Below are 12,195 nucleotides of genomic sequence, written 5' to 3'. Positions count from 1 at the left end.
CTCCAGCCTGGGCAACAGAGCCAGACTCCGTCTCAAAAAAAAAAAAAAAATACTTGAAGGATACCGTCTGCAGATCTCTGGGGTTCTCTGTGTGTATAGCTCTCTTCTCTAGTATTCTAATTTGTGAACTCTAGTCATCTTGTTCTCTCCAGACTCTGGGCTCTATTGCTTCAACTCAAGCTTGCTAGGATGCCTCTGCCTATACTTCAACCTGAAAACTCTCTCAATACTGTAAGTTAGAGCACTGTAAGACTAACCTTGTTTATTCCTTTTTCTCTGGGCTTACTTTCTTTCACTCACTGATATCCAGTTTCTTAAAAAATTATGTTTCATGTTTTTGTCCATTTTTTCAGATGGGAGGATAAATGCATCTCTACTATTCCATCTTGATCAGTAAAGTCTTGATGATTTTAATTCATTATTTTCTATTTATTTATTTATTTTGAGACGGAGTCTCGCTCTGTCGCCCAGGCTGGAGTGCAGTGGCCGGATCTCAGCTCACTACAAGCTCCGCCTCCCGGGTTTACGCCATTCTCCTGCCTTAGCCTCCTGAGTAGCGGGGACTACAGGCGCCCACGACCACGCCCGGCTAATTTTTTGTATTTTTTTTAGTAGAGACGGGGTTTCACCGTGTTAGCCAGGATGGTCTCTATCTCCTGACCTCGTGATCTGCCCATCTCGGCCTCCCAAAGTACTGTGCTTACAGGCTTGAGCCACCGCGCCCAGCCTAATTCATTATTTTAAAAACTCCATATCCCAGGTACCAATGCCCAGGGACAAGATATCATTACTTCACTTGGATTAGTATGATTGCCTTTTTTGTCTAGAGTTTTCTTCCCCTTAATCTTTCCTTCACATAGTCACCAGAGTAACAAAACTGAAATGTAATCTGACCACTTTCGTCTACTTTAAAAATCTTCAATGGTCCCCGTTGCCTATAGGATAAAACTTCATTTCCTTAACACAGCATATAAATTCTTCATGACTTTGAGTCTCAGCCGAGCTTGCTAGCCACCTCCCTATATGGAACTTTAAATCCCAACAATAATGAATTTGTACCTACTTTTCATCCTCAGCATGTTGTTTCTTATCTCTGTATTTTTGCTTATGTTGCCTGGAAATACTGCCTTCTCTTTCTCCTCTTCCTCCCTGGCCAATATACCATCCTTGAAGTTTCATCTCAGATATTACCTTCTCCAGAAGCATCTCCCCTCAGTTTGGATTAGAAGGTCCTTTAACATTTATGGTCACTTTTAATATTGCAACAATGTATTATAATACAATGATGTTTGTGTGTCTGTCTTTTCCATTCTATTGTAAGCTCTTTGAAGATAAGGTTTATATCTTAATCAACTCTATAATTACAATGACAGACACAGCAGCTGCATAGTAAATTCATACTAAACTGAAAGAATGGATTATTCCAATTGTGTATACACTGCCCTTCCATTTTACCCTGAATAATTGCCAATTGCTTCTTTTATACCCTTCTTGAGCATCTGTAAAAATACCAAGCTTGAAGTTATTAAATAAATGTGATTAAACATTTTTTGTTGTGATCTCAATATTTTTCTTCAGATATCACACCAATTCTCTTCTTTAAGCCTGAGATTTGAGCTAAAATCTTAAGCTGTGGCATAAGGTATCAATTTAATAATATGTTTCTAGTCTTTTGTAGTATTTTATATTTTTTTCTGAAAGACAATGGTGATGGAGCTTCAGCATTATATACAAGTATATGTTCTCTATACTTGTATATACATTATATATACATTATATACAAGTATATGTACTATGAACTTGTATATACGTTATATACAAGTCATATGCAGTCAGTTTTAACAAAATTGGAATAAAATTGGTAATGCTTCTGATTAAAAAAAACAGTAACATTTTGTGAAAACCAAGTCACCTGTTGATCTGTAGTATATTCTGTAGCATCATCATGACTGCAGATCCTATTTGGACATTGTCAGCTTGCAGTAAATGTAAGAAATTATCACTTTGTAGTACTAAAGGAAAAGAAAAAAAAAAAGAAAGATTAAAGCAAATATTTTATGATAACAAAGAAAGATTTTGTTCTTTTCAAACCAAATCAAAGCATGACCATTTCTGCTAAACTTTCTGACTTTGTAGACTCTACAATAAAGAAGATTTTAAGATGTAAAATTCATGGCAATTTTATATAGCCATAAATAAGTCATTTCATTTTTATGAATATAGTCAGACAATAGGCATAAATACTAAGCTAAGAATCTATTGTTATCTCTCTTTAAATAGAAAATAACATATCCTAAATCTGAATCTTTTTCTTCTATCAATGAATTTCAGTGAATAAAAACAAATTTCCTGCAAAGACAGAATATAAGGAAATGGAAATGGCACAGATGACTATAATTGGTTGCTCACATCCTTAAAAAAATTAATTTTGTGACATACTGTTTTATATAATAATGAATACATTAACTACAAAAATTTCCTTTTATTGATTTGTAATCTTTAAGCTCTGAGCTGCTAGTTATAACGATTTAGCACTGGATACTTATACAAGTTGCTTAACCTCTTAGAAACTATGTCTTCATCTGTAAAACTAGAAGTAGCTCTAACATGAGCTAATGTAAAATATCCTAGAACTGGGAATGTTTTCTAACAAATGTCAGTTTCCATTCCATTCCATGCTCAATAACTGAGCATAACTACCAAGGTATTAGTTATACTAACTGAAAGTAGTTGCCTTTGGAAAACGGGAAATGGAATGGGCATAATGGGCATGAGGGCCAGGGATTGTGTGTATGTTTTAATGATCCTTATAGAACTATTTGACTCTTCAACTTATGTGCATGCAATGATTCTGAGGAGAAAAGCTAAAAGTAAAATTTCAGTTCAAGTATTACTTAAAAAAATATTCTTAGAGTGTTACATTTATATTAGATGAAATTTTTCTAGGAAGAGTGCCATGAATGTAACTAAGAATTGTCTTTTCAGTCTTAAGAAAACATAAAACTCATAGAGGTTTAAATCTCTCAATGTAAACAGAAATATCCTATAACTTCCAAGTTCACTAAAAGGTCATTAAATAAAAGTTTACTCTTATTTGGATAGTTAGACTATATGAGTTAAATCATATCCACCCTGAACATAGGGATTTCTCTCACGATACATCTAAAACACTGACTGGAGTCTTTTAAACTTAAAAGTTATTTTCAGGAATAAACTGTTCAAATTATCATTTGTCTTCACCTTAGATTTGCTAAACAGAAAAAGCTAAAGTTTTATTTCAACAGTATTCTCCTTAATTTAATATTCACATTGTTGATGTTGGCTATGTAAAACTGGAATATCCATTTTTTTAAATTGTGAGCTTATTTCAACATGGTTTCATTTCAGTGAGGTTATCTGCACAGTTAATATGGCATTTGTTTTTGGAAAAAAAGATCAAACTCTAAGCAGTTGATTCTACAATAGCTATTAGTTACATTAAAATCTTTTGTCTTACCATTCTGAATAAGTTCAACATGGCCTCCCAAAAGCCAGAAGAGAGAATCAGTCACAATTTGGAAAAAGTGTAGTAATTCATCTTTTTCTTCAGCCTTAACATAAAAGATAAGCCCAGTTTACTTTTCCATAGTTTTTTTTTTTTTCTTTTAAGGAGACTTCTCTCTGGGGAGTTAGAGTATACAGTTTCTGGATCTAACTTAGCCATTTATGAGAGACATGATTTTGCTGATGTTAGTTTCTTAATTTGTAAAACTTGTGGTTACAGGATAGTAGTATCTACTAGAAATGGTTGTTATCCAGATAAAATAAAACAATATAAGTAGTGTAAGGGCTACAAGTTGATACACTAGGATTTCTTAATACTTGCTATGCATCAGAATCACCTGTTGAGCTTTTTAAACACATCTATGCACAAGCTTTAGTTCAAATATACTGAATTTGAATCTCCAAAGGCAGTCTGGATATCTGTACTTGCACAAAGTTAGGTGGGTGATTTGGTTATATAACTTGGATGAAAACAACTGCAATATGCAAATGTAGATGTCAGCATGAGAGACATTATTAATAGTGTATTTCAGTTCCAGTTTCTACTCATAAGTTTAGGAGGGCAGAGATCATGTCATTTAGCTCCCCATACAAACTCAGTTTCTAGGACAGTTATGACACAGTAAATGTTCAATCAACATTTAGTCAACAAATAAATGACAATTTTTTTCTGGCTCTTCCTTTCTGGAAAGTAGGGTGATAAATTATTACAAATTAGAGTGCCACCAGGAGAAATAAGAAGCATAGATTCCATTTACAATTTTGTCATTTATTGGCCATGTAACTTTGGTGGAATGTTGGATAAAGGTCACTAATCTTACCCGTGTCCTGAATGTTTGTACTATAGTACAAAAGTAATGATGAGACCAGCAAAAATATTATGATTGCCATGACTATTCTTTATAATAATGAAAGTATATTCTTCCTAATATTCTAGCACAGAGCTACATAGGTATTTAGTAAACTGACTCGTGCTGACTTGAATATAACAATGGAAAAAAAAAAAAAACTCAAAAGAAACGTCACATTAGAGCCAGAATCCTTTTATCCTTTTAGTTCAGGAAACTACCTTTGCCAGAGTTTTACTTAAAGATACATCAGAAAGGGCATGGTAATTCTCATTGTTGTCAATCCCAAAGGATAGTGTTGTACTCTTAGACTTCCTACTTTCCTTAAAATGCACATTAGATAATGTGCAAATTCATGGTTCCTGAGACAAGTTAACAAAATTTACCTTTAAATCAAAATTGTCACATACACACATACAAAACCACTTTGTATTTTAGGCCAGAACGTGTATGTTCCACCATGTGATCTACTAACTACATACTATCTAATTAAAACAGAAATCTGATTGAAAAGCTCGAAGGTAAATAGAATAATAAATTAATTCAAGTTTTTGCCACATCTTTTTTATGCCCCTGTTTTAATTTTGCCCTGTGGTTAAGTGGCCCTACTTTTTCTGTAGCCAATTAATTCTTTGATACCATTAAAGAATCTTTTATGTCAATAAAAATACAATAATAAAGGACAGAAAAATATTATGAAAAGTATTAAGGACTCTATAAATGAAAATAATTAACTGAATAAGTATATTTATAATGAAAGCAATATACAAATACATAACATATTAATATATAATTTTAATAATATATAAGGAAAAAGCATCATTAATGCTCTTAAATAGGAATATTAAATAAAGGTGCTTTGAAGAAAAGATAAAGCTTACATAATGGTCTGAACTATTAATGGGACAGAAATTATTTTGCAAATGAGGAAAATGACATACAGTGAAATCCAGTGATTTGCTATTGAACCTAGAGTTAGTTTGTGGCACAGCCAGCAAAAGAAATCAAATCTAACACAATTCTATAGTTCATATGGCTTCAACTGACCTGAATTAAACTAAATCTAGCAAATATTTATTTAGTGCTAATGTCCCACAAAATGCCAGTGGAGATTTCAGAAATGAAATTTGTAACCTATTACATGGAACGCATATGCTCTACCACTGAGTTAAATTATCTGCCAGGGGGATCTGGCAAGATGGTTGAAGAGGAACAGCTCTGGTCTGCAGCTCTCAGCAAGACCAATGAAGAAGGCAGTGATTTCTGCATTTCCAACTGAGGTACCCAGTTCATCTCATTCGGACTGGTTAGACAATGGGTGCAGCCCACAGAGGGCAAGCAGAAGCAGAGGGGGGCATTGCCTCACCCGGGAAGTGCAAGGGGCCGGAGACTTCCGTCCCCTAGCCAAGGGAAGCCAGGTGGGACTGTGCTGTCCGGCCCAGATACTACGTTTTTCTCATGGTTTTTGCAACCCACAGACCAGGAGATTCCCTGTGTGCGTAAACCACCAGGGCCCTGGGTTTCAAGCACAAAACTGGTCAGCTGTTTGGGCAGACACTGAGCTAGTGGCAGGAGTTCCTTTTCATACCTCAGTGGTGGCTCATTCCTCAGCAAGACAAACCTCAGCAGGACAAACCTCAGCAAGACAAACTGTTCACTCCCCTGGAAAGCAGTCTGAAGCCAAGGAGCCAAGTGGTCTTGTTCAGCAGGTCCCACTCCCACGGAGTCCAGCAAGCTAAGAACCACTGGCTTGAAATTCTCGCTCCCAGCACAGCAGTCTGAAGTCGACCAACCTGGGACAATTGAGCTTGGTGGTGGGAAGGGCATCCACCATTACTGAGGCTTGAGTAGGCAGTTTTCCCCTCACAGTGTTAAGGAAGCCACCGGGAAGTTTGGACTGGGTGGAACACAGCTGCCTTGTTGTGGCCAGACTGCCTCTTTAGATTCCTCCTCACTGGGCAAGTCATCTCTGAAACAAAGGCAGCAGCCCAGTAAGATGCTTATACATAAAACTCCCACATCTCCCTAGGACAGAGCACCTGGGGACAGGGGAGGCTGTGGGTGCAGTTTCAGCAGACTTAAATGTTCCTGCCTGCCAGCTCTGAAGAGAGTGGCACATCTCCCAGGACAGTGCTAGAGCTCTGCTAAGGAACAGACTGCCTCCTCAAGTGGGTCCTTGACCCCGTGCCTCCAGACTGGGAGACACCTCCACATAGGAGAGCTCTGGCAGGCATCAGGCGAATGCTACTCTGAGATGAAGCTTCCAGAGGAAGGAGCTGAGAGTAATATTTGCTGTTCTGCAGCCTCTGCTGCTGATACCCAGATGAACAGGGTCTGGAGTGGACCTCCAGCAAACTCCAGCAGACCTGCAGAAGAGGGACCTGTCTGTTAGAAGGAAAACTAACAAACAGAAAGCAGTAACATTAACATCAACTAAAAGGACACCCACACAAAATCCCCATCCAAAGGTCATCAGCATCAAAGATCAAATGTAGATAAATCCATGAAGATGAGGAAAAACCAGCACAAAAAGTCTGAAAATTCCAAAAACCACAACGCCTTTTCTCCACCAAATGATCCAAATTCCTCCCCAGCAAGGGCACAAAACTGGACCGAGAATGAGTTTGATGAATTAACTGAAGTAGGCTTCAGAAGGTGTGTAATAACAAACTCCTCTGAGCTAAAGGAGCATGTTCTAACCCAATGTAAGGAAGCTAAGAACCTTGAAAAGAGGTTAGACGAGTTGCTAACTAGAATAACCAGTTTAGAGGAGAACATAAATGACCTGATGGAGTTGAAAAACATAGTACAAGAACTTCATGAAGCATACCCAAGAATCAATAGCCAAACTGATCAAGCAGAAGGAAGGATATAAGAGATTGAAGATCAATTTAATGAAATAAAGTGTGAAGACAAAATTAGAGAAAGAAGAACAAAAAGAAATGAACAAAGCCTCCAAGAAATATGGAACTATGTGAAAAGACCAAAAGTATGATTGCTTGGTGTACCTGAAGGTGATGGGGAGAATAGAACCAAGTTGGAAAACACTTCAGGGTGTTATCCAGAAGAACATCCCCAATCTGGCAAGACAAGCCAACATTCAAATTCAGGAAATACACAGAATACCACTAAGATACTCCTCAAGAAGAGCAACCCCAACACACATAATTGTCAGATTCTCCAAGGTTGAAAGGTAGGAAAAAATCTTAGGGGCAGCCAGAGAGAAAGGTCAGGTTATCTACAAAGGGAAGCCCATCAGACTAACAGTGGATCACTCTGCAGAAATCCTACAGGCCAAAAGAGAGTGGGGCTAATATTCTACATTCTTAAAGAAAATAATTTTCAATCCAGAATTTCATATCCAGCCAAACTAAGCTTCATAAGAGGAGAAATAAAATCCTTTACAGACAAGGAAATGCTGACGGATTGTGTTACCACCAGGCCTGCTTTACAAGAGTCCTGAAGGAAGCACTAAATATGGAAATGAAAAACCGGTACCAGCCACTACAAAAGCATACCAAAATAGAAGGCCCAATGACACTATGAAGAAACTGCATCAACTAACGTGCAAAATAACCATCTAGCATCATAATGACAGGATCAAATTCACGCATAACAATATTAACCTTAAAGGTAAATGGTCTACATGCCCCAATTAAAAGACACAGACTGGCAAACTGGATAAAGAATCAAGACTCATCTGTGTGCCGTATTCAGGAGACCCATCTCACGTGATAGGACACACACAGGCTAAAATAAAGGGATGGAGGAATATTTACCAAGCAAATGGAAAGCCAAAAAAAAGCAGGGGTTGCAATCCTAGTCTCTGATAAAACAGACTTTAAACCAACAAAGATCAAAAAAGACAAAGAAGGGCATTATGCAATGATAAAGGGATCAATGCAACAAAAAGAGCTAACTATCCTAAATATATATGCACCCAATACAGGAGTACCCAGATTCATAAAGCAAGTTCTCAGAGACCTATGAAGAGACTTAGACTCCCACACAATAATAGTGAGAGACTTTTACACCCCACTGTCAATATTAGACAGATCAATGAGACAAAAAATTAACAAGGATATTCAGGATTTGAACTCACCTCTGGACCAAGCAGACCTAATAGACATCTACAGAACTCTCCACCCCAAATCAATAGAATATATATTCTTGTCAGCATCACATCGCACTTATTCTAAAATCAACCACGTAATTGGAAGTAAAACACTCCTCAGCAAATGCAAAAGAACAGAAATCATAACAGTCTCTGTCCACAGTGCAATCAAATTAGAACTAAGTATTAATAAACTCACTCAAAATCACACAACTACATGGAAACTGTATATAGTTTCCTGAATGACTACTGGGTAAATAACAAAAGGCAGAAATAAATAAGTTATTTGAAACCAATGAGAACAAAGACACAACATATCAGAATCTCTGGGACTCAGCTACAGCAGTGTGTAAAGGGAAATTTATAGCACTAAGTGCCCACAGGAGAAAGTGGGAAAGATCTAAAATCGACACCCTAACATCACAATTAAGAGAACTAGAGAAGCAAGAGCAAGCAAATTCAAAAGCTAGCAGAAGACAAGAAATAACTAAGATCAGAGCAGAACTGAAGGAGATAGAGACATGAAAAACCCTTCAAAAAATCAATGAATCCAGGAGCTGGTTTTCTGAAAAGATTAACAAAATAGACAGACCACTAGCCAGACTAATAAAAAGGAAAGGCAAGAAGAATCAGATAGACCAATAAAAAATGATAAAGGGGACATCACCACTGATCCCACAGAAATACAAACTAACATCAGAGAACACTATAAACACCTCTACACAAATAAACTAGAAAATTTAGAAGAAATGGACAAATTCCTGGACACATACACCCTCCCAAGACTAAATAAGGAAGAAACTGAATCCCTGAATAGACCAATAACAAGTTCTGAAATTGAGGCAGTAATTAATAGCCTATCAACCAAAAAAAGCCCAGGACCAGACGGATTCATAGCCGAATTGTACCGGAGGTACAAAGAGGAGTTGGTACCATTCCTTTTGAAACTATTCCAAACAATAGAAAAAGAGGGACTCCTCCCTAACTCATTTTATGAGGGCAGCATCATCTTGATACCAAAACCTGGCACAGACACAATAAAAAAAGAAAATTTCAGGCCAGTATCTCTCATGAACATCGATGCAAAAATCCTCAATAAAATATTGGTAGACCAAATCCAGCAGCACATCAAAAAACTTATCAGCCACGATTAAGTTGGCTTCATCACTTGATGCAAGAATGGTTTAACACATGTAAATCAATAAAAGTAATCCATTACATAAACAGAACCAATGACAAAAATCACATGATTATCTCAATAGAAGCAAAAAAGTCCTTTGATAAAATTCAACACCCCTTCATGCTAAAAACTCTTAATGAACTAGTTATCGATGGAACATATCTCAAAATAATAATTATTTATGAGAAACCCACAGCCAATATCATACTGAATGGGCAAAAACTGGAAACATTCCCTTGAAAAAAGGCACAAGACAAGGATGCCCTCTCTCTTCACCCCTGTTCAACACAGTATTGGAAGTTCTGGCCAGGGCAATCAGGCAAGAGAAAGAAAGTGTATTCGGATAGGAAGAGGGAAAGTCAAATTGTCTCTGCTTGCAGATGACATGACTGTATATTTAGAAAACCCCATCATCTCAGCCCAAAACCTCCTTAAGCTGATAAGCAACTTCAGCAAAGTCTCCAGATACAAAATCAATATGCAAAAATCACAAGCATTCCTATATACCAATAATAGACAAACACAGAGACAAATCATAAGTAAACTCCCATTCACAATTGCTACAAACAGAATAAAATACCTAGGAATATAACTTACAAGGGACGTGAAAGACCTCTTCAAGGAGAACTACAAAATGCTGCTCAAGGAAATAAGAGAGGAAACAAACAAATGGAAAAAAAATTCCATGCTTATGGACAGAAAGAATCAGTATCGTGAAGATGGTCATACTGCCCAAAGTAATTTACAGATTCAATGCTATTTCCATCAAACTACCATTGACTTTCTTCACAGATTTAGAAAAAAACTACTTTAAATTTCATACGGAATCAAAAAAAGAAAAAAAATAAATAAAAGAGCCCATATAGCAAAGACAATCCTAACCAAAAAGAACAAAGCTGGAGGCATCATGCTGCCTGACTTCAAACTATACTACAAGGCTATAACAACCAAAACATCATGGTACTGGTACCAAAACACATACATAAACCAATGGAACAGAACAGAGGCCTCAGAAATAATACCACACATCTGCAGCCATCTGATCTTTGACAAACCTGACAAAAACAAGAAATGGGGAAAGGATTCCCTATTTAATAAATGATGCTGGGAAAATTGGCTAGCCATAAGTAGAAAGTTGAAACTGGATCCTTTCCTTACTCCTTATACGAAAATTAACTCAAGATGGATTAAAGACTTAAACATAAGACCTAAAACCATAAAAATCCTAGAAGAAAACCTAGGCAATACCATTCAGGACATAGGCATGGGCAAAGACTTCATGACTAAAACACAAAAAGCAATTGCAACAAAAGCAAAAATAGACAAATGGGATCTAATTAACTAAAGAGCTTCTGCACAGCAAAAGAAACTATCAGAGTGACAGGCAGCCTACAGAATAGGAGAAAATATTTGCAATCTACCCATCTGACAAAGGTCGAATATCAAGAATCTAAAAGGAACTTAAACAAATTTACAAGAAAAAAAAAATCAAAAAATGGGTGAAGGATATGAATAGACACTACTCAAAAGAAGACATTTATGAGGCCAACAAACATGAAAAAAAGCTCATCATCACTGGTCATTACAGAAATGCAAATCAAAACCACAATGAGATACCATCTCATTCCAGTTAGAGTGGCAATCATTAAAAAGTCAGGAAACAACAGATGCTGGAGAGGATGCAGAGAAATAGGAATGCTTTTACACTGTTGGTGGGAGTGTAAGTTCAACCATTGTGGAAGACAGTGCGGCAATTCCTTAAGGATCTAGAATCAGAAATACCATTTGACCCAGCAATTCCATTACTGGGTATATATCCAAAGGATTATAAATCATTCTACTATAATATTGCAGCACTATTTACAATAGCAAAGTCTTGGAACCAACCCAAATGCCCATCAATGATAGCTTGGACAAACAAATGTGGCATATATACACCATGGAATACTATGCAGCTATAAAAAAGAATGAGTTCATGTCCTTTGCAGGCACATGTATGAAGCTGGAAATCATCATTCTCAGCAAACTAACACAGGAACAGAAAACCAAACACCGCATGTTCTCACTCATAAGTGGGAGCTGAACAGTGAGAACACATGGACATAGGGAGGGGAACATCACATATTGGGGTCTGTTGGGGGTAGGGAGCAAGGGGAGGGATAGCATTAGGGCAAATACCTAATGCATGCAGGGCTTAAAACCTAGATGATGAGTTGATGGGTGCAGCAAACCACCATGGCACATGTATACCCATGTAACAAACCTGGGCATCCAGCATATATATCCCGTAACTCAAAAGAAGACATTCATACAGCCAACAGACACATGAAAAAATGCTCATCATCATTCGCCATCAGAGAAATGCAAATCAAAATCACAATGAGATACCATCTCACACAAGTTAGAATGGCAATCGTTAAAAAGTCAGGAAACAACAGGTGCTGGAGAGGATGTGGAGAAATAGGAACACTTTTACACTGTTGGTGGGATTGTAAACTAGTTCAACCATT

General features: G+C 37.0%; 1 protein-coding gene across 2 annotated transcripts in view; it reads right to left on the bottom strand.

The window, feature by feature from the left end:
• IQCB1 (IQ motif containing B1) overlaps positions 1-12,195 on the bottom strand; it is a 76,152-nt gene that overhangs the window by 39,948 nt on the left and 24,009 nt on the right. For both annotated transcript variants that reach the window (XM_011950833.1, XM_011950832.1), the window contains exons 6-7: positions 3,497-3,590; positions 1,913-2,012 (exon numbers count right to left, since the gene is read on the bottom strand). In XM_011950833.1, the coding sequence (XP_011806223.1) occupies positions 1,913-2,012; positions 3,497-3,590 (194 nt within the window). The remainder of the gene's footprint in view (positions 1-1,912; positions 2,013-3,496; positions 3,591-12,195) is intronic.

This window comes from Colobus angolensis, unplaced genomic scaffold (genome assembly GCF_000951035.1).
Source record: "Colobus angolensis palliatus isolate OR3802 unplaced genomic scaffold, Cang.pa_1.0 Scaffold31, whole genome shotgun sequence".
NCBI classification, from domain to species: domain Eukaryota; kingdom Metazoa; phylum Chordata; class Mammalia; order Primates; family Cercopithecidae; genus Colobus; species Colobus angolensis.
The sequence above is the reverse complement of the archived record's forward strand: the minus strand, read 5'-3'. Positions and strand labels throughout refer to the sequence as shown.